The 21,142-nt window shown below is 39.3% G+C and overlaps 1 protein-coding gene across 2 annotated transcripts in view; it reads left to right on the plus strand.

The window, feature by feature from the left end:
• The window catches only part of man1a2 (mannosidase, alpha, class 1A, member 2), a 145,776-nt gene that overhangs the window by 26,755 nt on the left and 97,879 nt on the right, over positions 1–21,142 (plus strand). For both annotated transcript variants that reach the window (XM_017722152.1, XM_017722153.1), the window contains one exon: positions 12,024–12,282. In XM_017722152.1, the coding sequence (XP_017577641.1) occupies positions 12,024–12,282 (259 nt within the window). The remainder of the gene's footprint in view (positions 1–12,023; positions 12,283–21,142) is intronic.

The following is a 21,142-nucleotide window of genomic DNA, read 5'->3' on the forward strand; positions in this document are numbered from 1 at the left end:
CTAAAAAGAGATTTTAGAAGTCTAGAACAGTCTTTTATAGATATTGAAATTAGTACAAAGAGGAGACAATTAATATTTTATCAACCTTGCTGATTTTTACTAATGTGCTAATTCTACAGTTCTAATGCAACACATTCTAAAAAAGTCCCTGAAAGTCTTATATAAGCAAAAATGTAAAAAACATGATTGGTATCCCAAGATCTCAAACTATTAGTGAATATTGTTTAAATACTAGTACAGAGGTAAACATTCCCCTGTTGGAACATGTTGCAGAAATCAGGTTTAGAATAAGTGGTGATACATAAAAATGACTAAAGTTAATTAGTTGAAACATTTAAATATCTTTGTACGGATGTCAGAAGATATTTTAGATACTTTATTCAATATTTTAAGCATTTTGAGTTATATGCTGTAAATTATATACCATAATTAACTATTTACAGTTAACCGTCTTGTCATCTACGTCAAGATTTTATCACCACTTTTAAAATATGAGGGATTCTGAATATTTTATTATGTCTATGATTATGAAGATGACCATTATGATTCTCAGTGTTGTGCAGCTTTTCCAGTCATTCTAGAAACATCTGTGGCTTCATCATTCTGGACACATCTATTTTAATTTTTTTTCCCCGGGTTCCTACTTTGAAAGTAACAAACAGGATCAGAGTACTGAATTTATTTTGTGTTTTTTGGTTTCATATTGTTGAAAACATTTGGAAAACAATTCCAAACTTTTAAATAGTCTATTTTACAATAGTAAACTAAACTGTCAATGAATTTACACTGCACAGCCAGGAAGAATGTGCAGATTCATTGTGAACTAAGATTTATTATTATTGTTGTTGTTGTTGTTGTTGTTGTTGTTGTTGTTGTTGTTATAATAATAATTATTATTATTATTATTATTATTATTATTATTATTATAATACATTAAGAATGGTAAATGCTCATTTTTGGTGCTTAATGACTCTCGTTTTGCTATATAGGTCATTTGGACTGCTGCTTTTTCACTACTTTTCCTTCATGACAAAACGCCTTAGGCTTAGAGACCACGTCATTGCAACTTTTTGGTTATTTGAGAAACTCGGGTTGCTGTGGATAAACGTAAATGTGCCTCTTTTGTATCTCGCACTCATTATGCAAAGATGAAGAAATTGTGAAAGCTAATCAGGGAGCAGCTTTGTCGGAAAAGGGAGATGTGGGAGATCAGGAGAAAGGCTGAGTCTGCTTAGCCTAGCAAACAAGCTTTGAGAGCCATTAAAGCTGCTGCTGTCTGCTTAAAGACTGCTTTTAATCATTTGATACCATGAGGCATTTGTTCCCCCGAGTGCCCTCAGGTTAAGAGTGATTCAGCCAGGAACAAACAGCTGCACAGCACACCCTCTTTAAAAGATAGCAGCCACCTCTGGGGAATACGTAACAGGGAGAGAGGAAGAGAGAAAGCCTTTGGATGCCCATGTAACAGAAACATGAGAAGTTGACCTCGATTGTTTCCTTATTTATTCAAGATTAGCCAGGCGAAATTTAGCACAAAAAAGAGGAAATTGGACGGAACAGAATATTTGGTTCTTTGTTCACACTTCTCATAGTTCTGCCCTATTGCAGTTTCTTTGTACCCTTGATTTTTCCTGACTGCTGTGACTCAACAGCCAAATTTTCTCATTTCAATTGCAAAAAAGTTGGCAAGTTTGGGCTGGAGTGAAATTTTCACTCCAAGAAGTCCTGTAATAGTCGAGGAATGGTTTGGAACTGCCGGTTATACAAGCACAGCCCAACTATTCAAACACTTTCTTATTGTTTAAGACCGGAATAATTACATTCCCCTCTGAATTGAGTGCGTACTTACCAGACATTTTTGTGAAACCCATGACTGCTGAAGCTTAGACAACATAGTTTATTCTTCTCATTGGTTTTATACTGTAGGGCTGCTTGGGAACATTGATAAATCTTCCAGTCCATATCTAAAGCTGTGTAAGGCATACTTTGTCGGCCGTCAGCCTGTCCCTTCACGTCCTGTTTGATATTTGCCTTTCAAAGATGAGGAGAAATGGAAGTGTTGCGCTCAATTTCCAGAGCAAACAGACGGGAGCCGTGAGTGATGAAGGCATTTTAAAGGATCCCGCTAATGATTGAGACAGGGAGCAGCCAGTCTCTGTGAAGTGGCCATCAAATGAGCGGCAGGCTGCCTGGCTGCGGTAATGACTTCTGGAGCGGGAGATTTTAAGCTGTGCTGGAGATCAGTGCTGGAGCAGTTTTTACCCGTTAGACACACCTGTGTGCCTGGGGAAGTTCGTGGTGTTGCATTATTCATGTTCTTCCCAAAGTGTGTGTTATATTTCACGTTTATCTTGTCTCTCTGGATACTTTTTTACCATTTATTCAAAACATAACACTTCTCAAATAGCTCTTGGGTTGAGTTGAGGTACACCAACATGAGAATTGTGATATTTTTCATGTACATATCTGCTGATGTTTCAAGGGTGTCACACTACTCATTTTTCTCGATATGGAGGTTGCAAGACTATATGCACTGTGAATTGAATATGCTATAAAATATAAAATATATTAGAATGGAGATGGTTTCAGTAGTTCTGTTTGGTACAATCCATGATTTTCCTAAGTAATTTAACCATAAGCATAAAACAAATTTGCTGCAGCTCTCAGAACTGGATAAAACTGGTTTCATTAGCTAGGCTCAGATTATCTTGTTATTCGCCAGCCTTGAAATTTCTGTTATATGGTGCAGCACTTACACTCTGGTGGCTGAGGGAAATGCAAATAAGATGCTAACTTTGGTTTTGTCCACCTCGAGTGATTGATTAGCCAAGCTGTTGCCCATTTGTTTATGGTTTGTAATGAACAATGTATGACAAATGTATCATATTGTTCTGCATTGTGTATCGTTTTGGGAAATTTGCGTATTATTGCACCTCTGCAGTGCTGATAAAAGTGTATGTGTGTATATAACAGTATAAAAATATAACCATCATAGTGTATCGTTCAAATCTAAATATCTCTTTGTTGTATTTATTTATTTGTTTGTTTAAACCCATGTGGTTTACTGATACAATTCCATTGATATGTTATTGTGCATCCTTAGCTTGGAAATGAAATATATTTCCATATAATTAAATATTAAAAAAATAAACACACAGCTATGATGTTTTGTTCTGACAACAGCAATTACATAAACATACATGTTTGTATTTATTTATTTATATTTATTAATATTTAGCACCTATATTTTAAAACATCGCAAATATTGCACATATACAATCGACATATTTTCAATATGAGCAAATGTACATATTTTTCCATCAAATGTAGTTCTAGGAAAACCTTTCATTGATATGGAACCTTTAGATTATTGGGAGATTTTTTTTAAAGGCTCTTCATATGCATTTCAGTTGTACAAATGGTTCTTTGTAGAAACATTGAAAGGTTCTTTAGGGAACCAACAGTTGTTTGTCAATGGCATAAAATCCTTTTTGACAGTGTCAATCTGTTCATCACTTTTCTACTGTAGTGTGCATATTTCTGTTCTTTCTCTTAAGTAGGCCTTTCTGATAATAAACCTGCTGTATAGCTCCAATAATTAACCTTCCACCTCTAATCTCTTCCAGTAAACATTGGATGTCCAGTCCAGAACTATGGAGCTATAGTCCTTGTTCAACCAGCTGGTCTGATGATGCCATTTAAGTCCTGTGATGTGATGTGGAGTTGAGGCTCTGGAACTGGGGCAACGTTTGAATGGTTCTGCAGGTGTGGGCGTGTAGGGAGGATGGGTTATTATTCAAAATTAGCCTAGTTCCCAGCGGAAGTGAGCAGAAGTGTCTGCATATGTCTGTGTGTTTGATTATAAAAAAAGAACGATCTTTGTTAAAGCAGTCAAATTGGTCTCAGTTCCATTTTCAGTGTACTGTTGAGTTTAGATATGCTCCCACTGCAGATGGCAGAGAGGCTACCGAAGGCCTTGTTTCAGGGGCTTTTATCTGAGGGTGCATAATCCCTCTGTTTGAGGCCTGTCCTCCTATGAGAGCTTCAGTTATCTCATCTCCCATTCGCTAATAGCAGCCATGAAAACCTCAGGCTCTCCTTAACGATAAAAACAGATTTCTCCGTTTCTCTCCTTTCTCACTGTGAAAGGCAGAAAATGAGGCTTGATCTAAGTCTAATGATTAGGCTGAGTAATGGAACTGGCTGAGACAGACTGCGTCTCCTGAGGCGAGCTGGAATAATCTTCTCTGGTTTTAAAAGGCCCTGCTGCACACCCTGAGACCCACACATAGAACAGACCTGTAAAACGTTGTGTCTCTCTGATACCTTGCAACAGAAGATAATATATTCATGTCTAATGTAAACCCCCTTCCTTTATTTATTTATTTATTTAGTTAGTTAGTTAGTTAGTATGAAGATGCATGTGGTGGCTGAAGATCATGTTTTGCTCATGTTATTTTCTGTCTTCAAGGAAAACAATGCTTTCATCTGCCCTGGGAACCCTACAAAATTAATTACTTAGCTACAAGCAATGCTAAGTCTGTGTCCTGTATGCGTTTATTTATGTTTTGATGTTAAAATAGAAATGTATTCTAGATGCACGAGTCTTTAAGTCTGACTAGCAAAGCACATGTAAAATTTGCAGCAGGATAGCTTTCCCAGAGAAGAGGGTGCCCAGTCATGGAACGTATATGTGATTGTTCTGGATTGAGCTAAAGAGGGTTAATGCAAATAGAGCTTGATTTGTGCAGGTCTCACTATATCTCAGCCAAGCTAATTGATTCAGACAGATGTTGACATGCTTCTAATTGCGTGTTTGACATTATAAGCCTTGCATGAAATCACTGTGACACTGCAGCAGCTCTCTGTACAGTGCTCAGGGAAAAGGAGAGATCAAGACTATGAGGGAGAGAAGGCAGATTTGTAGGTGAACCCATTAGCACGGTGTGTTACTGCGAACATTAGACCCAGACACTTCAGTGTAATGCAGGTTGTTATTACTGTTTACAGTCATCGGTGGAGACCCTCTGGCCTTACCAGGTCACTTACTGGAGCCATTAGAGTCCACATCCATCTAATGCATCCTCCTGACATTACCGACTAGTGTTGATGATCCAGTTGTTTAACCTTAGCGTCAGGACTGTCCAAAGTATGTTATCCGCTTGTGTCAGAGAGCTTCTGTTAGAGTATGTAATGTATGGGCACTTATATTAGTCTTATGTACTTTTTAAGGTGTATTCATACTCATCTGAGGATGCACATACATATATTTGCGTCAGTAAACTATGCTGATTGGCTAATCAATAGCAACAGGGGCAGAACGCGATGCAAACCCTAAACAGTACTTTGCTGGATCCTGATGATGGTTTATTGTCTTCTATGTAAGATCTTTTTTCCTTAGTATGCTACCATGTTAGTTTGTCAGAGCAGTATGTTTTCTCTGTTTTTGGACTTGGCTTACATCAGCTAGAAAGGTTAAGCCAGTTAGTGCACAAGTTGCACTGCGAATGAGAGGCAAGCTTCAGCCTCTTTCTGCCTTCACAGTTACGTTCTTACTGAGCTCTTGACAGTGTGCTTACATTAAGACATTTGTCTTTAGAGGTCTGAAAAGATGTGTTCATCTTTGGGTCCTGTGTGATATGCTAAAAAATTTACTGGTGGGATTTATTTCTGGGCTCATGCAGGAGGGTATTGTGGCTGGCTGAGTGGGTTGGACTTATTGGTGTTATTGGCTGCTCATAGAAGCGAACAGGCAAGCAACAAATGAGCTACAAGTGTGCTGCAGAGAAAAACATGTTAGTAACCACAGGCTACAAAACACCAACTGGAGAGCATCCGGTAAATGATGATGCCCAAATTCCAAGATTTTTTTTTTTTTTTTTTGTGGTCTTTTTTTAATCTTTAAATGAATTGCAGCTGTCTGCGGAACTGGCGACCTGTCCTATGGACCTATGGACTGGCGACCTGTCCAGGGTGTATCTTGCCTTCTGCCTGATGACTGCTGGGATAGGCTCCAGCACCTGACCACATGACCCTTTTTAACCCATGATGCTGCCTGCTTCTCTGATGACAGTGACATCACATGACATGAGGCTCAGTGTGCACTGCCATGTGCAACTTGACGTGGCTTTGATTGGCCTAAATTACACAAAATATTTGCTTTTCTTTTGCAACATTTGAAGCTTTTTTTGGCCTGTTGGGTTTGCAGAAGTGTGAGAAGAGTCTGGAAGCTCTGCTATCACACAAGGTTTGCGCGAACGCGTCCTATATAAGTGAAGTACATTACAGCAAACATAGGCAGGAGTTGACGAGGTTCACATGCATAGCCCAAAGTAGGTGGATGTGGGTGGGCATGCCATGTGGCTGAAGCGGGCAGGTACCGGGCAAAATTGGTGTTGGGTTTCTGCGAGCAGGAATGGGCAAGAATCACGCTAGATTTTGCAGGCGCAGGTGGACATGATTAGTGGTTGAATTGGTGTGGGTATTAATAGTCAGGCCCGTTCAGACCTCCAATTCATTTTGTAGTAGCTTTGTGTAATATAATATACCTACTTACTCACAAATACAAGCAATAGTCCTGGCAAAACATAAGATTACTGTTTCATTGAATTATTGGCCTGTCATGCAAACTTGTTCAAGCATGGGAGCAGTCTTCTGCAGCTAATCCGCAACATTTGTAAGCACCCCTTTATTTTTCTTTATTTTTCTCCCTGATCAAAACATTTTTCCCCAGTTTCTTTCAACTTATTAATAGACGATTCCCAGTACAGCAATCAGTTGATCACCTTCCAATTGCACTACAGCACAACAGCGTTTGACCATGTGATGGCTTTTAACAGAGTTCTCTGTACAGTGTGACAGAAATAGAAACAGGATGTCTGCAGACACCTGAGCCAGTTGGAGTGCTTGTACAGCTCATGCTGTATCTGTTGTACTAGGATACAGAAACTTATTTATTTTTTTTTATGCTTCCACCCGTTGTGAAAGCTGTTGGGGTGCAGGGTTTATGCTACTCTGTACGCTAAAAAGGGCCCAGGTAGATTTTCTGAGTTTGGCTGTTTTATTATTATTTTCCCTTTTTCATGGTTTTTACGAGAAACCTTAGACAAATGCTTGGTAGAGTATTAAGAGACGGTACAATGCTCAAGAGGTTCTCCACTACAGGTTTGATATAACTCAATGAAAGCACAGCATCTTGCGCGATTTGCCTAAGCAGAAAGGAAAGTACCTGATGGTTAAAATAAAGTCATACGTTGCCTTGCCATTTTTATGTTTATTCAGTGGATAAAATATTAACAAGAAACTAAAATATAAAACGGGAAATAGAAAGAAAAAAAACCAACAAAGCAGCTTTCTTTTGTTTTTCAGTCTTGGCCAAGAATTTTTATTTTTATGCATCACTAATGCAAACCAACCAACCACAGTCTTTATGTAATGTATTGAGACAGAACAACACCATGCAACAGCAAAAACAGGCTAGGGTGAAAGAAAGCTGCTCTTGCCACTAGGATTATTCCCTCAAGGTTATCTCAGTACCTTTAGTCAGGTAACATCATATACCATAATCCATTGAAAATATATTTTCTAGGTCGTACTGACTCTATGACTCCATTTGTGAATAAGTCATGTGAATCACACGTTTATGTGGGTTTTCAGATAATTAGCACTTTTTCCCCCCAGGTTTGAGAGCCCAAGCTCCAAGTTATTTGAAATGTCCATCCCTACTGTAGGCATTTTTTGCTGAATAAATGAAAAGCGTTCAGTGGAGTTAACCCAAGAACTGAGGTGGAACTGAATTTAGTGATGCTGCAGCTCCTTTGAGGTCATATTTGTCCCCATGCAGTCTGTCTTTCTTGTGGCCAGTGTTGGCTGCTAGCCTAAGGCAGTGGGTGAACCACTCTGAGATAAGTGATGTTGCCTCAGCGTCTCTCTGTCCATGCCACTGTATCCACCTGACCTCTTTTCCTTGCACTCTTTTACCCCACCCTCCCACCCCATCCACCCCCTTTGTCTCTTGTTGTTAAGGTGGTTCACTGGAACACTCCACTCACTTCCCCTCGGAACAAGCGATTGTTTTTGTGTATTTGTGTGCATGTGTGATCATATCATCTTACTTGTGGGGTCTGTTTGCATTGTACGGTCTGTCTTTGTGGTTTAGAATCCCTAGGGAACCTCCCATATATGCCTTGTGCTCCTCTGTGTAAAGAGATGCTTGTGATGAGTTTCTTTAGTTTGAGTAGATGAGTTTTCATGTCTGTTTGATTCCACTTGTAGTTATTGTTCATGTAAGCTTGAAGTAGTTCATTTTCTAATTAATTCTTGATGCTAAGGTTGATGATATGTGGTATGATATACCAACTTAACAAATTCAACACAAACTCAGCCCATGAGATATCGGCGAGAACATATGTCCACTTCCTATGAAGCCCTGTGTCAGTCTGTGCTCTGATTTTGTTCTTGGCCTGCAGAAATCAGGCTGAAGGGCAGAGAATTGCATTTCAGTAGTACTTGTCATAATACCTTTAGATTTTACCTGTAGGAAGTAGGAATGAAACCAGTACTAAATTGGTACAACTTCCTGAGTGGTTAGTACAGAAATATTGATAAGCTACAGTGCTGCTATTGGTATTTCTGCAATATTAATTCATTCTACATAGCAGACATTTTCAAATGGTTGGTGCTAGATTGGGTCAGTGGGAGGGATGCTCTGTGGCACGTGACCCAAGCGTTTGCATGGCTTTGACTACTTTAACTGTTTTGATTGCCGAGCATCATTCTTTACTCTGTGGTCATGGCTGAAAGGCTAAGACATTCAAAAGTGTGAGTCCTCTTAATTTAATGATAATGCAGCTAAATGCAATATACAGTATCTCACAAAAGTGAGTATAATGGTGATGCAAATATTTTATTATATCTTTTCATAGGACAACACTATAGAAATGAAATTTGGATATAACTTATAGTTGTCAGTGTAGAGCTTGTATAGCAGTACAGATTTACTGTCCTCTGAAAATAACTCAACACACAGCCATTAATGTCTAAATAGCTGGCAACACAAGTGAGTCCACCTCACAGTGAACACGTCCAAATTGTGCTCAAAGTGTCAATATTTTGTGTGTCCACCATTATTATCTAGCACGGCCTTAACCCTCTTGGACATGGAATTCACCAGAGCTGCACCGGTTGCTACTGGAATCCTCTTCTACTTCTTCATGATGACATCATGGAGCTGGTGGATGTTAGACACCTTGCGCTCCTCCTACTTCTACTTGAGGATACCCCACAATTGCGTTTAGGTCTGGAGACATACTTGGCCAGTCCATCAACTTTATCTTCAGCAAGGCAGTTGTCATCTTTGAGGTGTGTTTGGGGCTGTTGGAAAACTGCCATGCCACAGAATGTCACAGTATATGTTGGAATTCATATTTCCCTCCCTACTGCAGCTCCCCAGTGCCAGCAGGACTCATGCAGCTCCAGACCATGATGCTGCCTCCACCATGCTTGTCTGTAGGCAGGAAAGTAGTTTGCAGGCGGCGTATGGTCTACACACTGACAGGCTGACCTCCCTCATCTTCAGATTCAGATTCCTTTATTGATCCCAGGGGGAAATTGCAGTTTTGTTTTTTTTTCTTTTTCTTCAGAACCTCTCAACCTCTGCAGCAATGCTGGCAGCACTCATGCATCTATTTTTTGGAAGCCAACCTCTGGATATGACACTGAACACGTGGATTCAACTTCTTTGGTTGACCCTGGTGAGGCCTGTTCCGAGTGGAACCTGTCCTGGAAAACTGATGTATGACCTTAGCCACCGTGCTATAGCTCAGGTTCAGGGTGTTGGCAATCTTCTTATAGCCTAGGCCGTCTTTCTGGAGAGCAACAATTCTATTTCTCACATCCTCAGAGAGTTCTTTGCCATGAGGTGCCATGTTGAATATCCAGTGGACATTATCGAATTGCGAATTGTACCCAAAACACCAAAATTTAGCCTTGCCCCCCATTCACACCTGGACCCTCGTAACTCTAGCAAGCCACATGACACCAGAGAGGGACAACGACACAATTGGACACAATTTGGACATTTCACTGTGAGGTGTACTCACTTGTGTTACCAGCTATTTAGACATTAATGGCTGTGTGTTGAGTCATTTTTTGGAGGACAGTAAATCTTTACTGACTTACAAGCTCTGCACTGACTACTTTAAGTTATGTCCAAGTTTCATTTCTATATTGTTGTCCCATGAAAAGATATATAATATTTGCAGAAATGTGAGGGGTGTATGTAAAGAGGTAGTTACAGGTGAAGGGGTAACACCAGCAACTTCATGAAATTCTTACAAATACAATATTTTATAAATCTAAAGCAGTGCAGTGTGTTTGCTTTAGCAAAGCTGATGCTGCGCTTGTGTCCTCAGTGCAGCCTCCTAGTGTTGAGATGAATTGTGCTATCTTGTCAAAATGTCATAGCGCATATTTTATAGATGGCTTTGTACTGTGGCTAATGCATTCACCCTATCAGGAGATCGCAAGTTCGATCCCAGGTAATGCTACAGTCATCCATGGCCAGGAGTCCAAAAGAGCACAACTGACTTCACTCGCTCTGAGTGGGTAGGATGGCCCTCCTTCTTCCCAGTCACTCGTCACGATGCTAGTTAGTGGCAGTTGACACTTTCCGTCGAACACGTTCAACTGTCTAGTGACATTGTGTTAGCAGCAGTTTGAAAAAATGTGGTGGCGCTTCACAGATTTCGGAGGAAGCCTGTTTGTTTTTCCTTCTCCTTCCTAGCACAGGTGGTATTATGTGATTGGGGGAGTCCTAGCTAGTGGATGGAATTGAATATGACTGAATAGGAGAGTGCTCTGTTTGCTCTGTACTGCTAGGTAGGATATTTTGATGGCTCAAATCATCTTCTCAAACATGCTACCAGCATTTACACTATGAGGCTGAAGACAGCTTTTTATCAGACAGCTTCTTGTTGGAATTTTCCCATTCCACTTTAAATGGTGCAGCAGTAACATACTGGCACCTCAGGCATTATAATAACTGCTGCACCATTTAAGGTAGTGCACGAAAATTTGAACAAAATGACATGACATGAATTGCTAACTGCTAGCTAAGTTTTAACTTTGTGTGAGCTCTATTGACAATCAGGGGTAACTAATTTTGCTTTGTTTAGTGTCAACTGTAGGGAGATGACCACAGCCTTTTCACATCTTTTCATTTCGAATCTTTTCTTATCTTTTTACCTCTATTCATGTAATGTCTTTATTTTTTGCAGCAAATTATGAAGTGTCAATAAGAGTATTGATTAGTATTGGTATTGTTAAGAAGTGTGAATATTAGTAAAATCCTAATGCTACCCATCCCTAGCAGAAAGTGAAGGCATTTAGGCATGCACAATATATTGAAGAGGAATATTCATTCACATAGTCCAGTATTGGAATTACTGCCAGCTGATTAACACCAGTAAGTGAGCGCTCTGCTTTTTAGCTCTGTGCTCTACTGTTGGTGGACATTTCTATTGTGTATGACTGTATTGTATAGCATAGAGAAGTGTTTCCCTGTACCTCTCTGTGTTTTCCCTTCTCCAAACACACCTGATCCAACTGCTTAGCTCATTGACAGCCCAGTTAAGCTGAAGTAGGTGTGTTGATTTACTATGCTGGCAGGAACACCACTGCTATAACAGGAAATGTTGCAATGTAAAAAAAAAAGGAGTAATTGTTGTGTTATTTAGTTGGTATTCACTACTCTTTTTATAGGCAATATCTCTCTCTCTCTCTCTCTCTCTCTCTCTCTCTCTCTCTCTCTCTCGCTCTCTCGCTCTCTCGCTCGCTCTCTCGCTCGCTCTCTCTCGCTCTCTCGCTCGCTCTCGCTCGCTCTCTCTCGCTCTCTCTTCTTATATATATTTATAAGAATATTATATAGAATATTTATGGCCCTTGATAATTTAGCGTTTAAGTTGGTTAACAGTTGTGTGACTAATCGTAGCACTGTTGTCACTGTTGTGCTTTTGCGCTTGCAGGGAAGAGGAGGAGAGCCTACGGGATAAGATCCGGGCAGATCATGAGCGGGCATTGCAGGAGGCCAAGGAGAAACTTCGCAAGTCCAAAGAGGAGCTGAGGGCAGAGATCCAGACAGAAAAGACCAAGGTGGCAGAGGACCTGAAAAAGAAAGATGGACCCAAGCCTCTGCCTCCAGTGCCCATGCCCAAACTGGTGGGGATCAATGATGGAGATCCTGGAGACCCTGATGTGAAAGAAAAGAGAGACAAAATCCGAGAGGTGAGAGCAAAGTCCATGTGTGTGGCAGTGAGTGTATCTACATAGTGTGTGTGTCACAGCGTGAGAAGGCCATTGGAGTCAAAAGTGGGCTGATTGGCTACCAATCAGAACCAGCCTGTAAGTTTCCTGAGAAGAGTTCTTTCATCTAAATTAAGCAAAATTCCTTAGTGATGTTAACCATAAACACATTTAACACCTTTATCGAATTAAAATAGCAGTGACTTGGTTCTTTTGTCTTTTTTTGGTTCTATCATGGCTTTTGTTTGGTGGTGAGGCTTCTAGGTCTCCTGCTTATTCTGGTTTTCACTGTTGAGTGCAGTATTTATTATGCTGGTAGTTGGTATTTTGGTGCGGGGGCATTTCTCCCATTTTTCCTATATTTTAAATGCCCCCACCCAACAACTAGTTTACAAAAACAACAAGGTCTCAGCACAAGTGTGTTCCTGTTGGAAAATCATCAGATGACTCCTCATAGGGGTGTAATGATATGTTCAGCCCACAATTTAATTGGATTCATGATACTAGGTTCATGATTCGGCAGTCTCATAGTATTTTGAACAACAGAGGAAAATGATGACTATAATCACGTTGCTCATCTTAGGACGCTAGAGCTGGGAGGCAGGAGGGGTACTGGAATGTGTTGATTAGTTTTTAGCTTTGTTTTGAGTAGCTTTATTTTTTTAAACAGTGCAGTTTCCATTGATGGCATAATTAACCCCTTAAGCCCAATGCGAAAAAGCTGCTTTTCTCTGTTATCATGATTCCTCAGTGTTGCTCTTGTGTTTATTTTGATAAAGATCATGAACTAATAAAAACACAGTGCAAAGAAGCCTTGTGCAAATTTTATGCAATAATAGAAACATGAAAGCACACAGAACTGGGGATGTGCACATGATATAACTCCACTAGTGGCAGATTTAAATGAACTGCTTTTTTTCCGTTTTCTTTTTTTGGCCCATATCCAGGCTTGTCAGGTTCATGGAGTCAAACAGTGCACATTGTCTCAGTTTTACGTTGCGATATCATGATGTTACGATGCATTGACAGACCACTAGCTCCTCATGAAACTACCTGTATGATCAAGAATGTGTAAACTGTATGAGGGCAAATTTCAGAAAGAATGTAAAATAGAAGATATTTGGATTCGTTTAGCACTTGTGGTCTATGTAGAAGTCTGTAATTGTTATTTAAAAGTAGTGATGCTGTTACTGTCATTCTGAAGTTACAAAGATACTATAAATGTGAAAAACCCTCCTTTGAGTTGGTGTGACCACATTTTTGTTAAACTGTGTACTGCAGTTTAAAAAATGTCAGTCAGCACATTTTCTATAATGTCAAAATGTTTAAATATTGGCACAAACTAATATTGGTGTGTATTATATCGGTCTTACTTTTGTACTTGTCCATGAAAAAAAAAAAAGGATAGATATTGTGAGATGAGGAGAGCTCAGTGCGGGCTTTCTTACAACCCCAATTCCAATGAAGTTGGGATGTTGTGTAAAACACACATAAAAAACAGAATACGATGATTTGCAAATCCTTTTCAACCTATATTCAATTGAATACACTACAAAGACAAAATATTTAATGTTCAAACGGATAAACTTTATTGTTTTTTGCAAATATTCACTCATTTTGAATTTGATGCCTGCAACATGTTCCAAAGAAGTTGGGACAGGGGCAACAAAAGACTGGGAAAGTTGAGGAATGCTCAAAAAACACCTGTTTGGAACATTCCACAGGTGAACAGGTTAATTGGAAACAGGTGAGTGTCATGATTGGGTATAAAGGGAGCATCCCTGAAAGGCTCAGTCATTCACAAGCAAGGACGGGACGAGGTTCACCACTTTGTGAACAACTGCGTGAGCAAATTGTCCAACAGTTTAAGAACAACGTTTCTCAACGTGCAACTGCAAGGAATTTAGGGATTTCATCATCTACAGTCCATAATATCATCAACAGATTCAGAGAATCTGGAGAAATCTCTGCAAGTAAGCGGCAAGGAAGAAAACCAACATTGAATGTCTGTGACCTTCGATCCCTCAGGTGGCACTGCATTAAAAACCGACATCATTCTGTAACATACCCCTGTCCCAATGTCATTGGAGCGTGTTGCAGGTATCAAATTCAAAATGAGGGAATATTTGCAAAAAACAATAAAGGTTATCCATTTTAACATTAAATATCTTGTGTTTGTAGTGTATTCAATTGAATGTAGATTGAAAAGTATTTGCAAATTATCATATTCTGTTTTTATGTTTTACACAACTTCCCAACTTCATTGGAATTGGGGTTGTATTAGATGAGGGAATTTCAGAATAAGGTATTACTTGGTTGCAGTAGATGTGTATGCATATTTGTACATGAGAACGGTCAGTGAGTATAATTATTTTCCCTGTGTAGATTGAATTTTGGCTATGCTCGGTTAAGAACAAACCTGGAATTGTTTTTCTGCTCATTCTGAGTTAATTAATTCTCATCATTTGCTTTTAAATGGTACTTGGACTTGAACAGTTACAGCCCATTTAATCTAAGGCTGGCTTTGATTCAAACCCAGAATCTCTGCAGTTATAATTATAAGGCTTTGAAAACGGGATCCAGTCTTAGATGACAATAAAACTGAGTTATAGCCAGTGGCTGGTTTACTCCACACTACCGTACTGGGGGGAAAAATCTGAATGTTCTACATTTTCTTTTGTTTCTGAGGCTCTGTATTCTTTGACTAGGGTAGAAAATATGTTACAGCCTTGTACCTACCCTTATAGAGACTAATTCTAAAATCTAAGTAGCTGATAAAGCAGGCTAAAGGACAGCCCTCTCATTGGATATTAGGACTGTCGAACTGTTGATCATCTGTGGGTCTACATAAAATCTCTCAATAGATGTGGAAGAGACACCATCATAATATCAGGTACCTTTTATCATTTATAAGTAGCGTGGTATTCATTAATGTTACAGCACACAACCTTAGCTTTGATATTTAAATAAATGAGAAGCTCTTGTTCACATTGCAGTGATTATATTGCACTATTGCACCACAGAGAGCTCTACTGAATTTTGTTTGGATGTTTGCTTTTTAATTTGCAGCTTCTTAAAGAAGAGGTACTAGCCAGTGGGCTGTGGATGATGAGGTAGCCATTTTGCATAAAATGTTACATTCCCCAGCCCATTATTTCTAACTAATCTGTTATTGCTAATTGGTTCTAATGAGTATTCAAGCCCTGCTATTTTTTATGCTTTGGTGCTCTGGGGAATTATAGGTTTTTCTCTGTTGGTGTGTATGTGGTTGGCTAAGATATCCATTTCCTTGGGGACTGAGTGGCTCCATTGACCGTAAAGCCTGGATAAGTGGATGACTGAGGCAGGGCTTTTAAAGCTGCTCTAATCATGGCACTGCGATCTGCACAGTCATAAAGAGACTCCAGCTATAGAGACGTGGGGTGAGAGGCTACTGAAGAGCCATCTGTCTGAGCATTATAACACAGATCTGACCAGCCATACAGATGTAGAGCTGTCTGTGTGTGAGAGAGCGAAAGAGACGGGATGATTTTAGAATTGTGCCTTTCACTGTGTACAGGGGACGGGAGGGACTTTTGGAAAGTGATGCACTGATATGGGAATTAAAGGTTAATGCTAAGATCCAATATTGATTATGTATGTATCTGCTAGTGCTAAAGCTGATACGTACATTTTCACAAAATGAAGAAATTGGGGAATTGAAATGAAGAAATTGGAGAAATAAAACATTTTGTTACAAATGCAGTAAAATGAATAAAATGTAGATATTTTAGTGCAGTAGCCCAGCATCACAAACATTCAATACAATGCAGTACAATAAATATCTCATGAAATAAAGGTTTGAAGTATGGGTCAAATCTAGGGCTGAAAAGATTATTGAAGTAACTCGAATAATGTGATTACAAAAAATGCCTTGAGGCTTCATTTAATTCATGTCACCAAAGTCCATCTATTTTAAACGTCTGCTATCGTATCACTCCGCTTTGTAGACTACTGCGCAGCTTCCGTATCATTGTTTTACATGGACTGTTATAACTGATGCACTTTTCAAAGATTTATGAGGCGGTGCAATTTATTTTGCCCTGTGTGGCAATGGTGAAAAATAAAGATACGTGTGCGTAAAAGGGCAAAAAATGTCTGAAGTGTGGGACCATTTTACAAAAAATTGACCAAATACTCGATTCCAAAAATATTAGATTAGTTGCAGCCCTAGTAAAATCTATACAAAAATGTAATCAATCTTCTGCCAATACCCATATGATTCTGGTGTTATCGACAGGCACATACGCATCTGATGTTTTCTTTCCCGAAGATTTCTGATACCTTTATTCAGGATAAGGACCAGTCGATCTGATATTTTCTCCTTCTTTGATTAAAGGTCTGTGTATCTCCCATATTGTGCCGTTTTGATTGGTGAGTTCATTCCAAAACCTATATTTTAAGACATTTTGAAATAAACAATTTTTAAAACAAAGCACACTGGACAAGTATTTTTTATATTAAACCTTATTCTTCTAATTTATTTTAGGGCTCTTATGTCTGACTGATGACTGGACATTTTTAAATAAAATTTTTAGGCGACATTAAATTGATAATGTCTGACAAAGCTGATGTGCACAGGGCTTTTAATGTGAAGCACAAGGAATGACACTTTACCATTTTAGCGCAACTGTGTACAAGAAACGAAATTGATAGCGGATCAGTCATGTCTGGCTGATACGGTTGCCGCCCTGTAAAATTCTGGGACACTTGTTCAGTGGGGTGATTTCAGTATAAGGAACTAATCACCTAAACATGTTTCTAATTGTGCATCTTTTCAAAACAGTTGTCCCTTAGTTTAGGGAAATCTCAACTAATCAAACTCATTGTTTATATGTAAATTTTATGATCGGATAAAAAGAAGAAGTTTAAAGTTGAAGAAATGCTGACATTTGAAAGTGCTTGGATTTCTTGACATTTTGTGTTTAATAGTGGAATAATGTTTTTCTCCTGAACTCGTGGTACCTTACTTACAAGAACCTTACTGGTACTCGATTTGTTTAATCCAATATATCACTGCATCACTGATCATCATACATCCCTACTTTTGAGATCAGGAAATGTTCAGTGTCCTGCGTTTTGCTAGTGTGGACGCACCAAGCACACACAGGCACACTCTCAGAAAGTATTGATTGTGTGTCTTTTAGGGCAAAGTCTGCTTCCCTCTCAGTGGAAAACTCACAGCAGGGCCATCTGTTGTTCACCAGGGAGTCTTAACCTTCTACCTTTTGTGTGTGTGTGTGTGTGTGTGTGTGTGTGTGTGTGTGTGTGTGTGTGTGTGTGTGTGTGTGATGGTCAAGATGCCACAAAAATCAAATCAATGGAAAATCAACACTTACAGCAAAATGTTATAACAGCTTGCATTTACCCAGCATGAAGGGGGGGGGGGGGGTTCAGTTATTTTTTTTCTGAAGGTTGAAACCTGTATTTCATCAGTTCCTCAGTGACTGCCCTCCTCCAGGTGCTGCTGTCACTGGCCCATCTTTCTTTTAATCTGATTGGTCAGTGCAGAGGAAATGCTTACGACTGGCTGCTTGACTGGTTCGAGTTAAACTCTTTTAAACTCTGGGCACCTTGGGCGCTCCATAAAATATGCGTCTCCTGTTGAAAACACCTCTACTGCAGAAAAAACAAACAAACAAAAAAAAAAACAAAACACTGTGACAGCCCCCCATAGTACTCCACCATAAAGCTAACAATACATGGGCTATGTGATGTGGGATTTATATAAAGTACTCTGATTCAGTGGTACAGTATGTTAACATGCAAAGATTTTTGCCAATCCCATTACAGATTCAGACTGATGTATTTATATGGGCACACTGTTCAACAGGTTGATGGAAAATCTTCGTTTACATGCTCATTACAATTAATCCCATGCAAAATGGCATGCATGCGTGGAGTAGCGCTTAGAGCAAATGTTTCCATAACAGCGAACCTCATGGATTCAGCGTGAGATGAGTTTCCAGTTGGCGTGCTTGTGTTTTTAATTGCTTTAAAATTATGTCACTCAGAAAAACGTCCTTCACATGTACTTATAAAGGAAGCGGCGAGAGGAAGACGTCGTGCTCAGAGACACAAGGTGGACGTCCGTCCCACCACCTTCTTTTAAAGCTCAGAGTATAAACTTCGTCTCCTCTGCAGACCAGTTTCTGCTCCGCCATATTGAACGTTATAAACTTTTGCCATCAACGTACTTGTACTTGTGCGTTCTGATTGGAGTGTAATCTGATTCAGGCGTTTATTTAGAGGTTTACCCATCTTGTTCAATCGGATGGAAATTGTATTCCGAATGGCCCTAATCGCACTAGACTATTCCGATTGATATGTTTACATGGACATGTTCTATTCCAATTGAGCTATTAGTCTGATTATTAACAGATTATTAGGATGCATGTAAACTTGGCTGGTCAGATCAGATCCCTGTAAGTTTCATGTATTTTAATTTTCAAATATACTTATATGCCTCTGTGGCATTTATTGGTGTTTACTACTGTTTTTCTTTAAAAAAAACTGCTGCAGCAGTAAACAAAAGTTACTGTGAAAATATTTATACAGTCATATGCAAAAGTTTGTGTGCCTCTGGTCAAATAGTTTTTGTTGACTTTCTAAATGAAGTTTTTTACATTTTACTTTCACATTTGAATGCATAATTACTGCTTGTTTCATTGTAACATAATCGGGGGTAAAAAACACAGGAAATTTGGCAGATACAAAGGTGGTTGTCGTCGTCGTCGTTGTTGTCATTATTCTGCAGATAAATCTAAATTTTGCTGTTCAAGGGCTTTGGTTAATTTAGCCAGTTTCCCGTTTTCTGAGGAGGTTAAATACTGCGTTTTCAGTTGAGTTGTAGTGATTCCGATTCTAAAGCTGTGGCTTTAATGTAGATTTATTTCCAGGTGCTGTAGCCGTCCCTACAGTCATCAGCCACTGACGTTTAAAAGTCCCTATTGTCTGTTTACTGAACCAAAGACCCGTAGACCCAGCGTAGTACAAAGACCAGCGCAGCCAGCAGTCACGTACTCTAGGCCTGAGGCCAACACACCGCAGCAGTGGCATGTGTGAATGAATCTACTTTACTATCTGTCTACCGCCGTTGTGCCCTTGAGCACTTAATCACGTGTGCTTCGGAGACCCTGTGCTATCAGTCCTCTTCTGTCTGTAACGAAGAGAGATTGCAGTGCGTAAACAGTGCCTGTACCCAGCTAAACATGACGATTCCACAGTAACAGACTTGTGATACATAATGTACAGATCTAGGCCTCAGCCCAGGTCACTGTGGAATTGTTTTAGCAGATCACCACCCAGTATTTATTTTTAATTAACCTGTTAAATGTGCAGTTTATTTAATCTAAGGATGTACACATCAACAAAACAGCGAAAAGCAGCGATTCAGAAAAAAAAGAAAGAGATGCTTCTTCTTCAATAATGCCATCTTCAAAGTCCTCTGCACATTTCCTTACATTACTATTACATGCTCAGTGTTCAGAGCTCACCTGAAATGTAACAACAGCTAGTTTACATGTTTAACTTAATGATTATTGTTTTAAAGTGGAGTAGTTCTGTTTTTTTAGAGATTTCAGGCAGTCACGCATGCATCTTCTCCCTTGATACAATAGGAGTGACAGGTGACTGTACCAAATTTAGTAAAAATTCCTTGTTAGCTTGTAGGCTAATCTTTGAGTAGACTTAAGCATGCAGGCCTGAAACTATTCCAGCACAATGCAAATTCGACTAAGAATTGTGGGGGGTTAAGAGTTCATGCACATGGGAAAACATGAGACGCACTGTATGGTCTTTTTTTTTTTTTTTTTTTTCTCCTACCCCCTTTCTTCTGCTTCTTTCTGCATGTCTCCCTGTTGCTAAACAACAACAGTGTTGTAACTGTGTCAGCTGTGCTGCTGCCTGTCGTTTCAATAAGTACAGGTAAGCTCCTTCATGCCCTTTTACGCGTAGACTGCTCCACAACACTTGCCCTTTCACACCAGTCATGATTCATGCCCGTTGCATTAATGAAGCCAAAAGAGTTTTCTGTCCATGTTTTCTTTTGCCTGTTTTTAATGTAATATAAAGTTAATGTAAAGGGTTGTTAAAATAACTTCTAGATGTCTTTATTTATGTAATTTACAAAGTATTTCAATTACAAATGCTTTACGAAATATAAAAACTTGATGTAAAGGACATTTTGAGTGCAGCTGTTAAGTCTTTAAAGAGTAAGTAAATTTTATTTATATAGCACATTTAAAACCAAAGTGCTTTACAATAAAACAAAAATAATGATTCCCACCTTCCAACCACCGCTACCATACATCCACACAACAGTGTACAGACCTCAGTCCACAGATCAACGACTGCTGAATGCTAATCGATAAAATTCCAAAGTCTTGGTGCAGTGACAGCAAAAGCACGATCCCCGTTTTAAGAGGAGACCGAGGAACAGTTAAGTGTTTGACACGCAGACCTTGAAGATCTTGAGGGCGCATTTATACAAAACATGTCCTCAACATATGCGGGTGCTTGACCATTCAAAGCTTTAAAAACCATCAATGCCATTTTTTATTGGATTCTGTAATGCACTGAGAGCCAGTGTAAGGACATTAAAATTAAAGTAATGTGCTCTTTTCTTTATACCAGTTAACATTCTGGCTGCAGCATTGTGAACAAGTTGTAAACAAGCCAGAGATGCTTTGTTAAATCCAAAATACAGTGCATTACGCTAATCCAAGCTAGATGTCCCAACGGCATGACTTTTTCCAAATCTGAAACATTAAGAAATAATTTTAACCTGGAGATTGTCCTAATC

This window comes from Pygocentrus nattereri, chromosome 6 (genome assembly GCF_015220715.1).
Source record: "Pygocentrus nattereri isolate fPygNat1 chromosome 6, fPygNat1.pri, whole genome shotgun sequence".
Classification (NCBI taxonomy): Eukaryota; Metazoa; Chordata; class Actinopteri; order Characiformes; family Serrasalmidae; genus Pygocentrus; species Pygocentrus nattereri.